This window comes from Pseudorasbora parva, chromosome 19 (genome assembly GCF_024679245.1).
Source record: "Pseudorasbora parva isolate DD20220531a chromosome 19, ASM2467924v1, whole genome shotgun sequence".
Lineage (NCBI taxonomy): Eukaryota > Metazoa > Chordata > Actinopteri > Cypriniformes > Gobionidae > Pseudorasbora > Pseudorasbora parva.
In genome coordinates this window covers 30,710,812-30,732,916 of record NC_090190.1, presented here as the reverse complement: position 1 = coordinate 30,732,916, position 22,105 = coordinate 30,710,812, and the positions used below count along the sequence as shown (strand labels likewise).

Here is a 22,105-nt window from a genome sequence, read left to right as displayed (position 1 = left end):
ACCTGTGGGCAAAATAAGAGATATATACATATATTATATTGCCAAAAGTATTGGAACGCCCCTCCGAATAATTGAATTCAGGTGTTCCAATCACTTCCATGGCCAAAGGTGTATACAATCAAGCATCTAGGTATGCAGACTGGGTTAGTGTTGGCCCCTTAGTTCCAGTGAAAGTAACTCTTAATGTTTCAGCAAACATGAGACATTTTGGACAATTTCATGCTCCCAACTTTGAGGGAACAGTTTCATGATGGCCCCTTCCTGTTCCAACATGTCTGCACACCAGTGTTCAAAGCATAAAGACATGGATGAGCAAGTTTGGTGTGGGAGAACTTGACTGGCCTGCACAGAGTCCTCCTGACCTCAACCTGATTTGGATGACCTCAAAGTTGGGATGAATTCAGTCCCGCCGCTGAGCGTCTTGATGCCCTAAGCGTCATTACTTTATGATGCCCTTTTCTTGTGGTGCCCCCCTTAGCACTGTGTGTGATGCGCGCGGCGTGTGATGCGTGTGGTGGGAGTGGTGGCACTGGATGAATTAGAGTGAAGACTGCAAGCAAGGCCTTCTCGTCCAACATCAGTGCCTCACCTCACAAATACGCTTCTAAAAGAATGGTCAAATATTCCCATAAACACACTCCTAAACCTTGTGGAAAGCCTTCCCAGAAGGGTTGAAGCTGTTATAGCTGCAAAGGACAAGGCCAAGTCCATATATCGTCACTTTCCTAAAATAATTGCCCGTCGTTTTCTCAGGTTTCTCAGAAAACACAAAAACTGAAACAATAAATGAAGTTGAGTAGATTTTTGTTCTTCTTGATGCAGCTGCCATATTGAAAAGCTTCTAAAATTCAAAAAGTCTCATTGTCAAAAGGCTAAGTCAAAGCAAAATAAAATAGCCTAGTCACACTCTTGACATAGGCCATTATATTACAGGGGTGGAATTGCATGATCTGTTCAACTGAGGATGTGGGCGATTTTACCAGAGGTGGCTAGCATAAGATGACTTATGCAATATATATATATATATATATATATATATATATATATATATATAATATTTTTTTTTTTTTTTTGTCAAAAATTACTTAGAAAATTGTTTAAGAAAGGTGAAGATATGAAGCTGTAATTATCAATTACTTTCTAATTGTGAGATTTAAACGCATGACCTCACCTTGCCACTGCACGGTGCTTAGCTTTTACTCATTGTAACTCATTTTAAGTTGGCATGAACTTCTTTATAGTCTATTGAAACAATATCTAGCAACACAATTCCTATTACAAGTTGTTACAAATACAAATGTTTCAGTCACTGACTGTTGAGGGGGTAGTTGGGGTGCATTACTGTAGTTTGTCAAACAGAGGAACATTTGTTCATGGGGAGGCAATAAACGCTCCCCCACATAATAGATCAAATCTATCGTTGCATTGTGCAGAACACCCAGTGACATTCCACCATTGTGTGGAAGTGAAGCACTACAGGGCGAACACGGAGTTAGATCAGATCAGATCAGATCTGATCACCTTTCCCCTCTCCAGCAGTGATCATCCACAGCATTTTGCACCGTCATCTCCACGGACAAACAGCAGAGCATCCAGCGGTATAATCACTTGACATTCATAACTAGGGCGCGTTCGTGCTGGATTCTTCTCCGGTAAGTTCCACTCTGCACTGTCTGCAGGTACATTTCTCCTTATCGCTGCATCTTGCAGTCAGGCTGCTTCACTGAATATGCGTTATCCGCCGGCGGGACGCTTTAAGTTTGGCATCTTTTCACTGGAGCGTTATATGCGGGGCGGCGATACTGACATTGGGGTTTTGACAGATCATGGGAGGGCAAACCGCTGGATGCTGTAGATGGGCTGTGAAAAGAGTCGCGATACCGATATAAAGCAGTTGTTTAGACAGAGGATGCTCGGTGTGTTTGCCGCATAGTTGAATCTGCTGAGCAATGATGACGAAATTATTTCTGCGCGCGATGACATGCTGAGAACGATTCAATTTGCAGCGCACGTGAAACGTAAACAAGGACAGGATTTTTCTGTCAGTAAATTAGATGGTTTAAAAGTCGTTAGTATTGCGTTTGTTCAGGTCGTAGCCTATGTATGTCATCCACAGTGTTACCATGGCAGTTTATGCACACGAAGGACAGCTGTGTGAAGTAAATATGCGAATGGAGTAATCAAATCATTCAGGCCTATACTACGGTAAACCAAATGTGTCGACTGGATACTTAAACTCACTACTCTAATAATCGTCTAAACTATAAAATAAAACAAATATGTGCGGTGTGTTTGTTTTATAGGCCTAAATTACATTCAAAAGTTTGGGGTTGGTAAGTTTTTCATGTGGACAAAAACAGCATAAAGAACAGCAAATATAAATCTATTGTAACATTACTATTAATGTAATGTTGCTAGTCCTTGCTGAATGAAAATCCATAGTAGGCTATTATTGCAAAATATTTACTAAAAGAAAAAGGTAGGTCCAGTCTTTATATTCATTAACCTTTTCAAACCTCTCTAAATCACCGCCCTGTATTTTACTCTTGTCAGTCTCTACAGACCAACCTCTTGGGGCCACTGAAACATGCTCTTCACAACACCTTCATGTTGCCTTAGCAACTTGTGAGTAATCAATTACCCTCAAATCAGTCTCAGACAAGGTTTTCCGCCCTCTCCAGGAAAGGCAGCAGAAACGTCTCAATTTCTTGTTTAAGTAACATTCATTATATGCACATACTACAAGCTACTTCCACAGGTTTAAATTCTGTTACACACTGCAAATAGCAATATACAATCGTATTTGTTTATTGCACTGTTGTGGTGTAGTCTCTTAAGATTTTATGAATAAATATTTACATTATGTTTTGAGTCTATAATTGATGATGTGCTGTGAGAGAGTTTTGTAGTGTCTTCTAGTGACTCTAAACAGCCAGCGGCTGCTAAGTGACCTAGCAGAACTGAAACCTCCACATCCTCCTGAGGAGCGTCAGCTGTCTGATTCTGCATTGTGTAATAATGTTGTATCATCTCTAACACTTACGTTTACGCTCTCACCATTCCCAGGCCATGTCAGGGGGTCGTCGGCGGATACTGGAGCGGTCTGCATCGGAGGAGAGCGCGAGTGACCTGGGCTCCTCATCTTTTCCTGGAGACACCTTACCATGGAACCTCGCTAAACACCAGCGTGTCAAACGCTCCAAATCGGCCTCTGGAGATGTCCTGGACGCCGCAGAGAGAGCTGTCATCCGCATTGCAGGTCTGGTTTTGACATTTTAAGCAAAGAAACTTAAAACAACATGAGTTTACTTTTAAAGATTAATGATTTTGTTTTTGGGGTCTACTGGAATAGGTTTTCATTCTTTAATGTTCAAAAAACACCTTATTTTTTCACATATTTTACATTATTGCAGCATTATCCCAGTCTAAAGTAACTGTTTAGTTCTTATCTCTATTAACCCCCTCCCTCTGAAAAGCGCAGTGTGCTCTGATTGGTCGGCTCTACCAGTGTGCTGTGATTTGTCAACCTCTTCGAAAGTGTTTCGGAAATGTCACGGCATTTACCATAACCATGTGTTTCAACCAAGCGGCAACCTCCCCCTGTTTCTGTTGAAGCCAATATGGAAGTGACTTAAACTGCAATTCCTTGACTGGCCTCCAGGCTCCAGCTGGGAGCAGAATTTCATTGAGGCCCATGTTGAAATGCCCACTATTACAGCAGAAAAAAAACATGTTTACAGCCTGGTACAAATTGTGGTTTTGGTATGACTAATTTTGCCCTTCATGACAACTGTGAGGGGGTTGAACTCATTAATTTGCATTATATAACGCTTTGAAGTTCTGCATTATTAAGGGCGTGGTCACTTTGAGTGACAGGTGGATAACCATTTATCCGCTGTCTGTTAGTCATCACGTCACCTCAGCTCCGCCCATGTCCTGCCTCTTTGCCCATTTATCCAGTAGTGACACGCGATGACGCACTGCCAAGATGGCAACGGCCAGCTTGACCCTACATTACGCTTCAAAACTGCTCTTCAGAATCCTATGGTTGACATCATGGACACTACGTCCATATTTTTTTACAGTCTATGGTCTCAACACACTACTAGCACAACTAAACCAGGCCTCTATTATTTAAAAATTTAAATAATAGAGGCCTGGAAATTATTTAAATGAGGAATGTAGTGATGTATACGTTCCTGGAAGAAAACTAAAGACAATTTAGGCATTTCAGGGAATTCAGAAACAGTGCTTACTGATATAGAAATTAACTCATTTTGAAGTGGACCTTACACACAGCAAAACAGCTGCATTACACACTAAGAAAGTTGAAAGTGTAAAACAGCATTATAGGTCATCTGTGTTTTTAAATGCAGTAAAAGCCATTTGCAAGTTGCAACTATAATCTACTATCATTTAAGGAAATTTCCAAATGAATTTTCCATAATATTTTTTTTAAGCTGCGCTCAAATGTCAGTGACATTTCATGGGCAATAGTGTAGCAGTAGTGTAGCAATGTATGAAACACAGCTCACGCAGAAGTCAAACCAAGTTCTGCTTGTAAATGTAGCAAATCTGCATGACCAAATTAAACTGCAAAATTCACAATTACTGCATTTTACAAGTGAAAACACCAGAACAATGGAAAATGTGAACGGCCTTAGTCAGAGTTCATGACGCCTTTCTGAATTGCAGTCTATGGAGAAAGATGCTCTTTGCAGCAAGATGATATAGTGTATCTTGATATCTTTTTTGAAATCACACAGAAATTATGGCATTATTTCAACATAACCGCATGACACATTGTTCAGCAAGTTTGTCTATAATTCTGCCGGTTGCTTTTACATCTTAACATCCATTCATATAGCTTCTACATTCATATAGTCATTTAAAATATTTACAGATGGAATTAGAGTGTCAGAGGCTTCACTAACTGTGTTAGCATAGACAAATGCACTGTTTTCTATCATAAACTCAAACCTAGAGTCCATTATGTACAAGGAGTATTACTTGCTTAGGTGTCGTTGAAGTTCCGTATAGAAGACTCTCTCTCTCTCTCTCTCTCTCTCTCTCTCTCTCTCTCTCTCTCTCTCTCTCTCTCTCTCTCTCTCTCTCTCTCTCTCTCTCTCTCTCTCTCTCTCTCTCTCTCTCTCTTCTCTCTCTCTCTCTCTCTCTCTCTCTCTCTCTCTCTCTCTCTCTCTCTCTCTCTCTCTCTCTCTCTCTCCTCTCTCTCTCTCTCTCTCTCTCTCTCTCTCTCTCTCTGTGTGTGTGTGTTTGCGCTATTATTTAGAGAACTACCAAACCGTTCCAGGATATTAACTATTTGCTTGGGAGGGAAACACCCCATGGCATTCTGGATTTCCTGAGGTTTTATATTCAAATAGAACATTTACTGCATTAAGAACTTTCAGAAGCATGTTACAGTCTGCCGTTTTTTTGTTATATAAAAAGCTGCTTGTGTGGATATTTATATCTGGTGGTAACCTGCAGTAAGTCTGTTCCCTGTGACCCTGCCATGCTGCAATAGGTCTGATGCAGCAGTTATTCTGTGTGTGAGTGCATAACACACCATACACACACAGCACTCGCACAATATTAGGCAAGGGTGTGGTCGGAGGACTGCAGTGCTCTTATCTCATATAGTTCTTCTGATCTGCATCATGCACACGAAGAGAAGTTTCTGCCACTATAAGAAGATTATTATGTTCCTTCCTCATTTGTGCCATAAATGTCTTATTTTAGTGGAGAATTTTCTTCTGATTTACTGACATCTTTATCTCACAGCGGAAAGCAGGATGCTGATGTATAGTTTGGATGAACTATATCCATACTTTCATAGACCTTGAGTGTTTTGAGACTGTTTCAGGAAACTTTAAAGCATTTAATGTTTATGGATTTGGCTCACGCTTTTCCAAAATGATTTTCAGTGCATTAAGGGTTGCATTTCGACTTTGGGGTTGCTAGAGTCTTCCTTGCTCTACCAGATTTTTCCTTTTTTCTTTCAAACATGACCACGTTTCTAGTATTAATCACATTTATCCTCAAGTCGATTACCACAGGATGTTTTGATAATATTCCAAGTTTGATCTGCACTTGGCTGCCATCCTGTGGCGCTGTGGAAAAGAGTGAGTCAGCAGATCTGCTTGCTCACTTTGCTCTGCTAAATGCTTCATTTGTATTCATTGTAGAGCTGGACAATTATGACCAAAATACTTTCTTGACACTGTAGTAACAGTTGTTAATATTGATTCATTAATCACAGTGGCCTTTATTCTAACCTCAATTATTTTTCAGATTTTTATTATTGGGATAAATATTGCCAATGCATTCATTTTTCATCTAGGAATACATAAATTACAAAATATTAGATGTATCATGCTGAAATGCATTATACTTTGCATCTGAATACACTAATCTAATTTGTGACTCTTAGCTCTTTATATTTTTAACTCCAGATCTGAAGTTTCTGACCCTGCCGTCCCATTGCAGGGGTCAGGTTTCACACGGTTGCCTCTGGCTAGTGTGAGCCCTAGAGAAGGCAGAATGTCTGGAATTTTACTTGTGTAGACACCAGAGAAAGGTGAGAGGGGTGTTGTTTTCTCTTTTTTTCATTTAATTTTATAGGTTTCATGGAAAGGCAAGCATAACATACTCTGACACTGAACTGACGGGGGGACATGGAGTTATAGTTAACAGACACAAGATAATAAATCCAACCCAATGCCCTGCTTTGTAATATTATATTATATTATATTATATTATATTATATTATATTATATTATATTATATTATATTATATTATATTATATTATATTATATTATATTATAAATACTCGTCATGTATATTTTGTATACAACTTTTATTTTCAGTAGTGTTATAGTGTGTTAACAACTAAAACCAGATTTGTTGTATGTAGGTTTCTGATTAAAAGGGTTCTAGGGTTCTAGGGTTTTGGGGTGTTAAGTGTGGTCTGTTATAAAAAGAGAAATATAAGAAGCAAATTACAAAAGCCCACAAACCACTTTACTGGAAATCCCTGCCCTGCAGCTAATATCATCGGTAAAAGAAACACTCCATCGTTTTTAGAAATAGGGCTTATTCAACTTCTTTCCTACATTTAGATATGTGGGCAAAATGTTGTCTTTTGTCAAAGTGCATGCATTGTTTTAGTTTGGCAGGGAAGTTGAATAAGCCCTATTTCTCAAAACGGTGGAGTGCTGTGCAGTGACCGGTAGGTTTAGGGATCAGGGTTTGGTGTAGACGATCAGTACTGTTGTTAACATGATCAATAAAATCTTAAGAATCGGCTGCAGGGCGGAGTTTCCGCTAAACTGGTTTGACATATTTAGACATGGATGTGGCTTCTGGCATGACACTTGGATGTGGGCCGGGTTGGATGTCCACCGCAGCAAGATGCTTCTCGAAATATCTTATATAGTTATAGTGAGGTAGGGGGCGCCTTTAAGCATCTCTTCTGAAAAAAGTACAGAATCATCTGATCAAAACACATGTGAAGAAGCAGAAACAAGCAATAGCATATGTAAGCAGATGCATATGTAAATCATATGTGTTCATCAACATTAAACAGCAGATAAATCAAAACTGCCTAATGTTACTGAATGAAATGTCGACCCAGGAGAAGCTATAGGACTGTGGGTCTCGATCTACTCCTATTTGCTTTTAATCCAATTTGGATGTAGTCTTTTACGAAAAGGTGTTTTTCTCATCTTTTTGCTCAAAATGTTGCTTTTTTTAATCAAACTAAAAATAACAATGCACGAAACTTCTATAAAACATTTTTTGTTTTATTTTTGGCTCTGTTGTTTGATATATTACATGTTCAGATATTCATACAACAAAATATTGTGGGGACCATGCCCATTTAGTGAAAATGATCAAACATGCTGGCACTGGCTGGCAACTGTTTTCAAACATGCTGGCAGGGAAAGTATTAAAATAGTCTTTTGAAATGCAAACTAATATTTACTCTCTTGTTCTGATAATGCCTATGAGGTGTTGAGGGAAGGAATTCAGCATCTGAACTTTCACACATCCAATCTTTCCTTCGTACCATCACTGTACAGCACAAACTGATTATCAGTTACTCCTCACAGGAACAACTGGCATGTAGAAGATCTCCAGAAGATCTCCATTTGGCATTTATGTCATTAATTAAGAATTCAACTGACCCATGCTGTATTGCAACATGATATCTGCTATAAGAAGCTTGTACTTTTTTATTTGCTGCTAAAACATGTCAGATGGTTGTCTCCAGAAATTTCTTTGGAAAATCTGTAACCTTTAGAGAGCACACTATGAATCAATTATTCATGATTAACTATAAATAGCATACTGAAGTTGATTCCGCATACCTTCAGACCTAAATCAGTCTGACTATCAGATAGTTCTGATAGTCAAGCATTTAATTTGCCATTTCTCATCATTATCTTTATGTTTCATATACAGATAATGTGCCACAGTTAAGAAGCAGATCTGAGGTAAATCAGTTTTGTGCTAAGCTCCATGTTAAGTGCCTTGATTCAAGTGTATAGTTTTTTTTTCTCATGTTAGACAATGGTAGTAAAATAGATGGTTGCAGTTCATTCCTTCAAATGCCAACTATTTTTGAGATTTTATCTCCCAATTGTTAGTCATATTACAACCACATGGTGTCAGTAGTTCAAGCTAAAATATCTTAGAAATGTTTTAGATTGAACATTTTTATGCTAATACAGGGTTTCCAGCAAACACATTTTTTCCCTTAAAGTCCAATAGTTCAGACTGAGTTTAAGTGATACCTATAATGTAGACCAAGATTAAAAGCTCATTAGGCCAAAAGACATCTGTCCTGCTCCTGTGATGTAGAAACTTGAGACATTAGTGTCATGCCTTTATTGATTATATGATTGTGAAGACATGAAAAGCTAACTATGCTGTGTCAATGTAAACGTGTAGTTCTTTTAATGCTGCTATTCTTTGGTTCTCATGAATGAATGATCACACGCTGGTTAATATATGCACATATATGCTGGTTGACACTTTTAACGTCAAGTAAACAATCATCAACAATAACCTAGCAACTGCATAGCAACACACAAAAAAACTCAACACTTTAGTAACCGAATAATAATAATAATAATAGATTTTATTTATAACGCACTTTTCATTCTGAAGAATCTCAATAGCAATGTCCTGGCAAGCCCAAAAAACATTTGCATCATTTTGTGCTACCAACCTTTTCTTCAGAAAATGTAAAACCTGGTTTATTTTTGTTTTTACCATAGACTGTATAAAACTCTGGATGTAGTGTCCGTGACATCACCCGTGGTTTCTGAAAAGCATTTTTGAAGCCCAAAATGAGAGGAGATGCCCGTCGCCATCTTGGCAACGTGTGCCCGCACGTTGCGTGATGGCTAACAGACAGCAGACAAACAGCTATCCACCTGTCACTTAAGTGGCCACACCCCTAATTATGCAGAAATTTAAGGCTTAATATAATATATAGTATATAGGTGAATATAAAAATTCACCCCCTCACAGTTGTCATGAAGGGTACAATTAGCCATATAGACCCAAACATGTTGTACCAGGCTGTAAACGTATTTTTTATGCTGTAAAGTTGGATATTTTAACATGGGGGAGATACAGAGTTGACTCCCTTTTGGAGCCTGTCTCTTGAGGCCAGTCGATGAACTGCAGTTTAAGTCACTTCTGTGTTGGCTTCAAGAGAGACCGTGGGAGGTTTCCGCTTGGTTTCTACAGATTTCAGCTGCTTTGATTAAATAAACCAGTTGTTAAAATATGATTTGAACACAATCCATAAATATATTGGACTATATTTTGCATCTTTTTAAGACATATCCAGTTCCCTTAACTTGACAGATTAATCACATACTTTATTTTCATTCCACATTTGGCAAAGGTGTTCAGAGCATATATCAAACATGATTAAACTATTTCCAAAGATTTTATTACATGGAAAAAGAAAAGCTAAAGAAAAGTAAGTTCCAGAAAAGCAATCTGAATTTATGCATTTTTCCAGAAATATGCTCTGTTCACTTTTATGAGGGTGTGTCACTTTTTTTTTTTTTTTTTTGACGTTTTATGGGTCCTGAAGCCAAAATATTTGCAGTAGTGTGAGAGAGTTTCTCAGTGACATTAAAAATGTCAAATACTGACAAGCATTATCCAGGATATTGGAAAAGAGCTGACTGGGTGATGCATTGTAGCCACCTTGGGAATGCTCGTAACAGGGCACATCTGGTGTAGGGGTTTATGGTAAGGGGTGGGGTTTGCCCCCGTGAGACCTTTGGGGGTTTTAAGATGGATGGCTGTAAAGCATCAAACATATAGCTACCACCAGCTTCAAAATCTTTTTTATTTTTTTATTCTAAGAAAGGGGCTAAAGAGAGACAACAGAACTGTATCTCACACCCACTTCATTCTTTAAAAGCTAATTGCTTTTTAAAGTGATAAAAGTTCAGATCCTCTGCCCCATCTTCATCTCGGAAGCTTTTCCATTTCCTCCAGAGATAGACTGCAGGACATACTTCATACAATAGGCCTTTATTTCCTCCTCTCCTTCCTACTCGCTCGCTCTCTACTTCATTTAATCACTGTCACTCTCTCAAAACACACACACACACACACACACACACACACACACACACACACACACACACACACACACACACACACACACACACACACACACACACACACACACACACACACACACACACACACACACACACACACACACACACACAATTTAGACCAAGTCCGTTTCAAAGGGTTTCTATCAGGAAGGCAGTGTATAATAATGTGCTGTTGGTAGATTCTGTAGTAGTTTTATTAGGTTTTTAAGCAACAATTTAGTCTGTCTAAGAATTTTATCTAGGTTTAATTTAGCTTTCAGAGCTATTATTTTGCATTTTGCTTGCCTGAACTAAATTTGTTTCCACAATTCTATAGTGTTCTGAGTGGTAGTTAGGGCATTTCTGGTGGATTCTAAGGTGTTACTGGTGGTTGCTAGGCGCTTTCTGGGTATTATGGGTGGTTGCTAGGTAGATTTGAGGGTGTTTTGGGTTGTTTCTTGGTGGTTACTAGGGCACTGGTCTTCTGAAATGAGGAGGGAAAGTCCTTTTAAAAAAAATAATAAATCAAATGTTATATTCATGAACTGATGTTATATTCATTAACTGATGTTTAGCTTTTCTTTTTAATAGTCAACTTATTTTTGGATCATCAGTCATCAAGCTCAGTAAACACTGGTCACAGACATGAAGATGTACTTTTAATTTCCCCAAGCTGATTGCTCACAAAAAAAAAACACAGTCATCATGTTTTCAGTCCATTTCGAGTTTGATTTTGATGTGACAAAGTGGTGATATCTAGGTGGCTAAGCTGTTTACTTTACTTACTTTTTAATTAGTCTTCCCATTAATGGCATAATTTTTTTCATTCACACCGATTCACAAACTCAGAACACGCACAAAACCTAGAGGCGGGATTTATCGCATGAACCAATCATGGCCAGTCATATCCACTCATAGAGACAGAGTACATTTAGGCCACGCCCACACAGGGGGGAGGGGGAGATCTGACCCTCTCCATTGACTTTGTATTGGGTGAGGCTGCCTCGTTGTCATTTCTGACTTATAACAAAAACAGAACAATGTCTAAAATCTGTTATGTGACAAGGTTTACAGCAAACAAGCTAAATAAACGAGAACTACAATTTTATGAGCTACCGAGCCTAAGGAGACAAAAGTGGGTACAGGCAATACGATGTGAAGCATCAGCAGGAAGAATGGGTATGGTGGGAGTATTATTATGGGGGAGGGAGTATCGGAGGAAGGATGCCTACGTTTGCAGTAAAAAAACTAGTCACTGTTAAGTCAAATATTCAAATGTCAGTTTTATATTTTATATTTCCTGTCGCTAATTACGTTCCACCTCTAGTGGGCGCCTTAGAATGAAAAATTGAATTAACCTTGCCATAGTGAAATAATGAGAGTTCAGTACATGGACATCACATAGCTGTTAGTAAATCTGGCCCTAAGTCTGAGCATTTATTTCTGTCAGTACCACTACCGTCAAATATGATTGATGGACTATTAGCATATAGTTTGGATTGCCGGTATGGTTCTGTTCTTGGCAAGAACTCCCTTTCTTGCCCAGAAGCAGGGAGAGCAGCAATAGCACCCCTTATGGTAAAACCCAATTTATACTTCTGTGTCGAGTGTATGCGTAGTAGTGGATGACACGGGAGAGCTATGTAGACTGTGTTGCATGTGTAGCCTACGATGTACCCTGACGTGAACCTCTAAAAAATAACAATGCATCTAAATGGACCTCAAGCGCTGTGATTGGTCTGCCAGAACACCTCCCTCAGGGGTACACATGCTCCCTCTGCATGTGTAACTGCACATCAACATGGACAAAGATGCAGAAGTATAAATGAAAATCGACGTGTAGCAGCTCCGACGCAGAATTATAAACTAGCCTTAAGCCCTATTCACACGGGATTAGTATTTTCTGGGGACCTCATGTAATTTAGAAATGACCCCCCCACATCTGAATTTTGCATGGCGCATTCGCACAGGGCAAGCAAAGCCTTTGATTTATTTTACTTGTATTTACTGACTCCCAGATATGATGTCAAGACTTGTAAATGTTTTTTTTTATAGATATATAGCTATGTGATATATCATAAACAACAGTTCCTTACCGCATGCTGCTATCTAGGCTTGTTGCGATAGTCAGTGTTACACCGGTATACATCACTTGCCCACTGTCGTTTTTTTAATGTTATTTTTTTTTATAGTAACCTAATAAAAATAATTTAGTTCAGTTAGAGAACAGACATTACAATTAAAAACTTAACTGAGCACAGATCAGCAGGAATCAGATTTCAATCATTTATCACATTCGCTGTCAATATGACAGCCAAAGAGTAGGTTTCAAAGCTAAATGTAAAAGCGCCCATTTATGCGCACTTGTCATTGTAGGCTAATGTTCTGTTTCTGTGTTTTTTATTTAGAATAATACTGAACACACCTTTAAAGCAATTCGATCTCAAATTGGCTCTATCTGTAAAGTGAAAGTATAATGTGCACAGCCACACAGGCATCTATAACAGTGCGCGTTATGAATGCAGCCTCCATTCTAAGCGAAATATGGATAAAAATGCGCACAGGCAACAAAAACCTTGCAAAAATGATATACAACCCTCCAAATCCTGGCCAAATCACAGAGATGCCAATTTGCATGTGTCTAATTTTATTACAGGACCTCTGTGTTCTGCAAAATATGGTAGGTCATTTACGGGGGAATTTTTACTTTACAAATTACAGAATGGCCAATTCACACAGGATTAAGATCACAGACAACCTCCGCAATTATTACAAATTACTAGAGGTCACCAGGTAATACTAATCCCGTGTGAATAAGGTTTTAAACAGAACAGAACAAACATAATGTATTGCAGATAAATGTACAAAATAATTCAGTAATTAAGTCTGATTCAAAGGGAATCCGAATACAAATCCTGTCTGACGAGAGGAGGAGCTGGGGATGGAGGAGGGTAAATGAGCTCTGGAGAACGCAATATCTGCTGAAAGTACTGAAAGAGCTTATATATGAATGCTGTGATAGACGTTGTATTCCTATAGGTAGATGTGATCAGCTGACAGACAGCTGATGTGAACTTGACTAACATGACCTGCTACGCTTGATATATTTTTCATGTCTGTTGCACAAATGATGGAGGATGATTAGAAATGTTGATACTTGCTGTAGCAAACAGCATTATTAAAGCATTTTTTGGACATTATCTTATTTTTTATGTTGCCAAATGCCATAGTTGAAAGTGTTTTATTTTTTTTGTGTATATGTTTGGCTCTATCTGATACTTCCTCTTGAGGTTAAAGGACAACTCCGGTGAGAAATGACCCTAGGGGTAATTAACAGATGGTTACAGAGTAGATTGTTCTCTGGGATGCTTTTTCATGGACATCAAATGTAAAGAGTTTTATCTTTAAAAACAGATTAGCTTATAACACTAGTCTATGTGGCAAAGGGTAAGTGAAATTAAATGGCTAGTTAATACCACTAACAAGGCTCAAAATAGCCTCACACTTACACGGTAGCATTATGAGGGTCCCTATATGCAAACCGAAGCATTGAGAACTTTTTAAGGCTGTGTGTCCACCAAAGTGCTCAGCTGAAAACGCCTCGCTGTGAGCGCTTGAGAGCATTTTGGCAGGCAGCGTTTTTATTCCTCAGTTGAGACTCTTTGCTTGTTGTTATGATATGGAAAATCCGCGGAAGGCTTTCTAATTTCACAAGTAGTTTGTTCCTGTATTGATTCTATATAAAATTGCAGATACAATGTAAAGTATTTGCTCTGGCTCTTGTTTTAAATCATTTTGTTCCGTTATTAATGCTTGTTTTCATCTGATGATGACACACAGAATGTGGCAGTTGGTCTGTGTTGTATTTGTCCCGCCCCTCCTTCTTTAACTCTCGGAGAGCAGTATAAAACACTGAGCGCTCAGAGGTTGAGCGTGAAATACTCGCTCAGTGCCTCGTTGCGCTCCAGGCGTTCTAAAAACACGCCGCTCTCATTGAAAACAATTGAAAATGCCAGCCAGCAGAGTGAAAAAATGCTTTGGTGGACACACGGCCTAAGTGTACAAACAGTTTAATAAGAAGATACTTTATAAAGACACTGCATTACGTGTTTACGGTCAGGTGCCATCTTGAAAAACAGCGACGAACGCTGTGAAGTGAGCTGGTTGATAGGATTTAAGGTTGTGAAATCTAATTACATGGACATTTTTATTTTTTATTTATTTATTTTCTCTGTTGCGTTCAGTGCTTTCTTCCGGAAACAACGGCCAATATGAGATTCCAAGTCACAGTTGATCACTTAGCACAGCGTTCGTCGCTCGACTAGTCGAGACTGTTTTCCAAGATGGCGCCTGACCGTAAATGCTTTATAAAGTATCTTCTTATTAAACTGTTTGTCCACTACAAAGTTCTCAATGCTTCGGTTTGCATGTAGGGACCCTCATTATGCTACCGTGTAAGTGTGAGGCTATTTTGAGCCTTGTTCGTGATATTAACTAGCGTACCCATTGCCCCATAGACTAGCGTTATAAGCTAATCTGTTTTTAGAGATAAAACTCTTTACATTCGATTTTCATAAAAACGCATCCCAGAGAACGATCTACTCTGTAACCATCCGTTAATTACCCCTAGGGTCATTTCTCACCAGAGTTGTCCTTTAAGCATTGTTATGCTGTTTTATGCCCATGTGGATGCCAAGTGATTTGTGTATGTTTGTTCACACATTGTTGTTAGTGGGTCTGTATGTAAAACTGTCAAAGTCCTGCTAAGATTTCTCTCATATGTCAAAGCCAATAATATCCCACTCACTACATACTTCTGCTGATCTGCCAGCTTCATAGCGTATTCATTGTACTAGATCTGATGTCCTTAGAAAGCAGCCTGTTGCTCCTGTGTGTGCATGTGTGTTGCATGTATGCCTTTAAGAGGTGGGACCGTGCTCTGTGTGTGTGTTGGTATTTCTCAAGCTTAAGGAGGGGAGTGGTACTGGTGGTCTGGAACGAGAGCCAGAACTGTGGGGGAATACTCACTCACACACTTACTCGTACATACACACACACACACACACAGAGCCTGGAGAGAGTGAGTCTATACAAACACACCAGTCTGTTCTGACAGACCAGTCGTCAGGAAAGCACGTCCGAAGAGGGACTGAAAGTAAGAGAAGAAGAGATAGACGAGAGATTGACCTGACCTCACTCCAGTGCCATGTCCATGTACGATCCAGCCAGCGTGACTGCTCACGTAGACGAGCAGGAGTTTGTTCAAGCCTACGAGAACGTCAGGGAGAAGTATAAAGGTACACGAGCCGCGGCTGTCACTGTCCGTGTGAATGCACCATGTGTGCGACTGTGATTGTGTGCATGCGTTCGCATCTGGAGAAGAGAGGGCTTTGCCGTCGGGTTATAAGTAGTTCCATATTAATTGGCAAAGATATGCGTGACTGCAGAGTTGCAAAAGACTAAACCTAGAGGCAATAGTAGCTCGGAAACTTTGGTTCCTCATGAGTTCTACAGCTGTTTCTGAGTCCCTTTAATTCAGATGTAATTCAGATATCTTCAACCCACCTGGTGTATTATGTTCTTCAATCACCCAGTAAAGAACTGTCTATAAACACTATGATTACTAAGTGTTAATAATTTATACTTGGAGAATGCTAGAAAGACGAATTCATGGCAGTTTTATAATATTTACGTTATAATATTTACCTTTTTTTTACATGTTAGGCCTGCAATATAAAGTTACGGAATGCCATTCAAACAGACTCTGGAAGTGTTATATTATACTTCACTGTTCAAATGTTTTTTGATACTTTTATTTAGCAAGGATGCATTAAATTGATCAAAAGTGACAATAAAAACCATTATAATGTTCTGGATTCAAATAAATGTGTTCTTCATTAAAAAACATTTTTTTTTAGCTTAAATTAACAGTTTTGAGCATTGATAATAAATGTTTCTTGATCACTAAATCAGCATTTTAATAATTTCTAAAGGATCATGTGACTGGAGTAATGGCTGCTGAAAATTCCGCTTTGCCATCATGAGAATACATTACATTTTAAAATATATAACAATAACAAATATTTTATCTATATTTATACAGATATTGCTGTTTTTATAAAATGAATGCCACTTTGGTGAGCATGAGAGACTTCTTTCAAAAACATTACATAGTGTCTCAAAGCAGATTTACAAAAAATGTATCCTTTACCCCTCCCCCCAAAAAAAAAAAAAAAAAAAAAAAAAAAAAACTGGATGCCACATGCTCTTATACCTAAGTATACCATGGTATATGATACAACTGTTGTTATCACGCCTTATAATGACATTTCCTGACAGTTGTTTTAAGTTAAAAGGCTCATTGGGCTGTTTTTGTGTAACCATGGTTACTATGTAACCATCCTCTCCCATAATCCCACTTCTGCCCCATGTCTACAGGACTGTGTCCTGAGGAGAGATCTATAAATATCGCCCCAGTTTATTATTGTGAAGGAGAACTGGACCCAGACAGCCAGCATAAGTTTGAATATGAGTCTGAACCAATCCTCTAGGGGGTTTTATGCAAACTTTACTTAATGTTGAACATTTTATTTTACGAAAAATAAATCTATTCCGCCCCCACAAAAAATGTGATGCACTCTAGCAGATTACTTACAGTTTACATGTATTTATTGGCATGAGGTCAGGTTGCACCCTTTGTTTGAATCCCAAATGTTTGCTGGATTACACAAGCCCTGTCTAATAATATCAAGCCTATTTAAATTATGTCTTTATGATCTGAGTGTGTAAAATGTTTTGTGTCTTACTATGGGCCTCTTCTCTTTTGAAGTGGTCACATGGAGGCAAATTCTTAGATCTCTTCTTTTGGCACCAGTATGTGTGTTCTATGACCCACTGAGACTGACAGTTTCCCCTTTTGTGTCGCCTTTCATTTTTTCGACACCTGCTGATAAGAGGCAGATTTAGAGAAGATTAAGCAATACGTAGATTGAATTAGACTGGATAACTTATCAAATTATTGTGAGCCTTTCTCCATTGTAGGGTCATTTTAAAGGTACCCTAGAATGAGTTATGTTAGATAATAATATGTATAGAAACAATTATGTTAAATTGTTCTCTGGTATCTACATAGAGGGTATGTGGCTTATTTTAGGGGAAAAGTTGGCCTGACAGAGCACAGACCGACTGAATGACGCTTTGAGTAGAACATCTCAAATGGAGATTGCTAAAATGCAGCTTACTTGTTTAGTGCACGCACGTGCACGAGAGAGAGCTTGTGTTTATATGGCTGCCAGATTGCACATGTTAAGGTAAAACACTGGATAGTATACGTGTTCTTTTCACAGAAAAGCTTTGATTGGGGGCTTTTAAATTACTGAAATCTGGCAACCGCAAGCACGAACACTCTGCTTTTCTACAAAAACAAAAAAACATACTTCAGTTCTCAAAAATATAAAAATATATTTTTTACAAAATGAATAGCCTTGTCAAATGACAATCGTTTTAACTTATATGGTGAATAAGGTGACATTAGCTAGAAGGACCGAGTGAGCGAAGCAACTAACGTATGACATGCGTATCTATTCAAAATAATATTAACCTTTGTCATTAGACACTATTTAGTTTTGCTTGTTACTCTGGAGTTTCCTATTGTTACTCTACTAGCATCTTGCGTTATCTAGACATTGCTGTCTCTCTCTAAAAAACTTTCAATTTAATCAGAAATTGCTTAAACAATCATTAAGTGGATAAATCACTACTTACTGCTTGCAGATATATAGTTGGAATTGACCCTTTCTTCAGTTTTAGACGCTGACCGAAGCTTGCTTGATATTGTTCCAGGTTAGAAAAACTGTCCGTGGTGAAATGGGCCGAGCAAACAAACTATTTGGAATTAAATTGTTGTGGTATCCGATTATAATGACCATGACTTGACATTTTTTATCTGTGGGAAGAGTATGAAAAGTCCTCACGTCCCCTGCACAGCCTTGAACATAACATTTGTGTCCATGATCTGGAATTTTCGCCATCCTTGTGTGTCGCTTGTTTACCTGCAGAACTCCCGACGGCTGCGCAGTTCCGTCTGACATTGAACACAGTTGCGTCACAGTTGGCGTTATGTTGAGAAGCACTTATTTTTCTGTGGTGTTTTTAATGCACGAAATTTACATAAGAAGTAGGAGGCAATGGTGTTTGAGACTTACAGTATGTGATGTCCATGTACTGAAATCATATTATTTCACTATGGCAAGGTTAATTCCGTTTTTCATTCTAGGGCACCTTTAAATGTGATCTTAAGGTGCGTGTTTTAAAGTTGGTTTGCCCCCACGGCGGGTTCAGTACTGATGCATTGAAATGCAGCAGAGCGGATATTTTGGTATCATTTCTGTTTTTAACATCCAAACATGATACTCTTCCCGTATGTCTCTTAAATAGGACGGATGAACTAATTTTAACCGGAATGAAATCTGTCCTATGTTTAGGTTTCTTTTAAATTAAGCATTCACAGCTCTCTTCAGATGCAGGATCGGCTTTCGCGACTGTGTCTGTGACATCACGTTCAGTAGACAACTTCTTCCCCCTTTAACCACATCTGTCTCCGAACTAGAAACTGACCTTTGAACCTAGGGAATGCTTATTGAGCTGCCTGATCGTGAGGTTGAATGGTAACCCGGTAAAGGAACTTGTCTTTGATCAGCGGAGTGCATCCTCTAACCTTAACCAAACACAAGGTCCCGTAGATTACCGTCTTACGGCTGCTGTTGACCCGAGGTGACCCTGTGTTTAGGGAGGAGTAGCTTTTAAAGATGCAATGTGCTATTAAATGTTGGTTTGGCCACAGCTTGAGATGGTGTGCACACTCACTCTGAATGATTTAACCTTTGACCTCAGGAGTGTTTTCTTAGTATCACCATGGTGAAGTTGAATAAAAAGGGAGTGACTTATAAACCCAAATACTTTCCTTGTGTATTTTAAACCAATAAGAGATACAGAGGCCCAAAAAGTATTTTAAAAGGAGAGTTCACCCCTAAATTTAAATTACCTGATGATTTACTCACCCTCATGCCATCCTATATGACATTCTTCTTTCAGACGAACACAGAGTTGTGTAAAAAAAGATAAAAAATCCTGTTATAGGCATTATTATGGAAGTAAATGGCAGCCCAAAAATTGAAGCCCAAAAAGTGCATCTATCCATTATAAAAGTAATCCACGGCCCAGGAGGGATAATAAGGGCCTTCTGAAGTGAATTGATGGGTTTGTGTAAGAAACATTTCCATATTTAACACTATTTAGCTTCCGGCGGACTGCCTTCCATATTCAACTTACAGGGGAAAAAAAGCGTAACTGGTGCGACGAAGACGTCTGACCAGTTTCGTAAGCGTTTTGAACTGCATGAGGCGTAACAATTTCTTCGTAAATTGAATACAAGAACTTAGGAATCTAACTTAGGAAGGCGGTTCCTAAGTTAGATATTTTACTGGCATTATAATGCTTGGATTAGCCAGGATATTTTTTTAATATAACTCGACTTTTATTCGCCTGAAAGAAGAATGCCACATACACCTAGGATGACTTGATAGTGGGTAAATAATGGGATTATTTTCAGTTTTGGGGGAACTATCCCTTAAGCCACACCTAAAATGTATGCATGGCAATGGCATTTTTCTCCAACCAAAACATTTTAATTAGGTAGTTTGTTGATATTAGATTTAAAATTATATAACAATAGATTCAAAAATTTGGGGTCAGTAAGTTTTTTTTTAATGTATTAAAAAAAGTCTCTTTTGCTCACCAAGGCTTTATTTGTTAAAAAATATGTGAAATATTACTTTAATTTAACATTAATTTTATTTGCTGATTTTGTGCTCTAGAAACATTTCTTATTGTGGTCAATATTGAAAAAAAAATATCTTCAGGTTTCCGTAGTCTATATTTTAGTAGTTTCATGCAATTGCGAGATATAAAGTCAGAATTGTGAGATATAAACTTTCTCACAATTATGAGAAAAAATGTTTTATTCCGCCTCGGAATCGGACTTTATAGCTTGCAATTCTGACTTTATATGTCACAATTGCATGAAAATACTAAAATTAAGAGACAATGGAAGCTTGTTTCGGCCACTGACTTTTTATCTAGATATAAGCTTGCAATTGCAAGGAAAGAAGTCAGAATTGCGAGTCATGAAGTCAGCTTCCATAGTCTCTTTATTTTAGTATCGGTATAGCAAAATCTCAGTTTATAATGCGGGATTGCAGTTTACTAAATGCTATCACGTCGCTTAATCCTGTAAGCCGAGGTAAACAGCACCTGGTGTGACATTGACAAAGTCTGTCTGTGTTTGTAACTGGCCAAACATGTGTTTTTTATCTGAATAACTTCCTTGCTTTAATCTTAAGCTACCTTTAGAGCGTCCACATATGGAACAGCTCTAACCCTTCTAGTCCCTCAGCTAGGATCAGGTTTATGCAACATGATCTAACATTCTAAAATAGTGCTTCTAAAAAGCCTACACATAGTCATGCACATACAGGCATCCGTGAGCATGCACAAGTGTACGATGATCACTTATTCATAACACCGATATGGATTTGAACTAAAGCCGGTAACACGTTTAAAAGTATTTGATGTGTATCCTTAGAGTATTTGTTACACACAATTTCCTGGAACTGTCCTGAGACACACCTACTTTGCACAGAAAATACACCCATGAGTAAAGCTCATGACTCAAATGAAGTTCCAAATGATGGCATGGCCAATGGGAATTGAGGGATTACTTTTTTGTAATGTGATAATGATTCATGTCATTAAGCGTTCCCGTGTGAAATATGTGGATCATCTTGGGAAAGTCAGCTCCTTATATTTAGAAAGCCCAGGCAGGGGTCCAGAGTCACCCTCTTTGAATGTGAATGATCATTTTGCAGACTGTTTACAAAGAATAATAGCGTATCATACATTCCTTATTGAAATGTCCTAATGTTTTAAGTAGTTTTGTAATAGATTTCCATAGGTTTACAACAGGGCAGTTTCATTTAAAGGGTTGAATGTGAATGTAAAGGTTGATATTTATTCACCCTAATGTCATTACAAACCTAACATACATATTTTGTTTGCAAAACACCAAAAATGATAGTTAGAATAATGTCTGTGCAATGAATGTCATTGGGTTCAAGTCTTGTTTTGGACCTCACTGAATTTCACTGTATGCGTTTCATTCTGCCCTCTACTATTAACAGAATGGATGTTAATGCCGATTTAGCTGCTTTATTGAACACAACAAACCCCTGACTCTGATATCTGGGATGAACACTAGAAGACAACTTTGTGTTACATCAAAAACAGTCCATAGTGCAAAAACAGCCATCCCAACAGTATGGAGAGAAAGCCATTGAAACATTCTTCAAAATGTGTTCTATAGAAGAAAGATATATATATATATATATATATATATATATATATATATATA

General features: G+C 38.3%; 1 protein-coding gene across 5 annotated transcripts in view; it reads left to right on the top strand.

Moving 5' to 3' along the window:
• The window catches only part of pleca (plectin a), a 148,861-nt gene that overhangs the window by 14,102 nt on the left and 112,654 nt on the right, over positions 1-22,105 (top strand). For 2 of the 5 annotated variants that reach the window (XM_067426698.1, XM_067426697.1), the window contains exon 4: positions 3,067-3,259. In XM_067426698.1, the coding sequence (XP_067282799.1) occupies positions 3,067-3,259 (193 nt within the window). Of the gene's footprint in view, positions 1-1,469; positions 1,653-3,066; positions 3,260-15,742; positions 15,936-22,105 lie in introns of those variants that run through there. The other 3 variants (XM_067426703.1, XM_067426702.1, XM_067426701.1) reach the window with 2 other exon arrangements.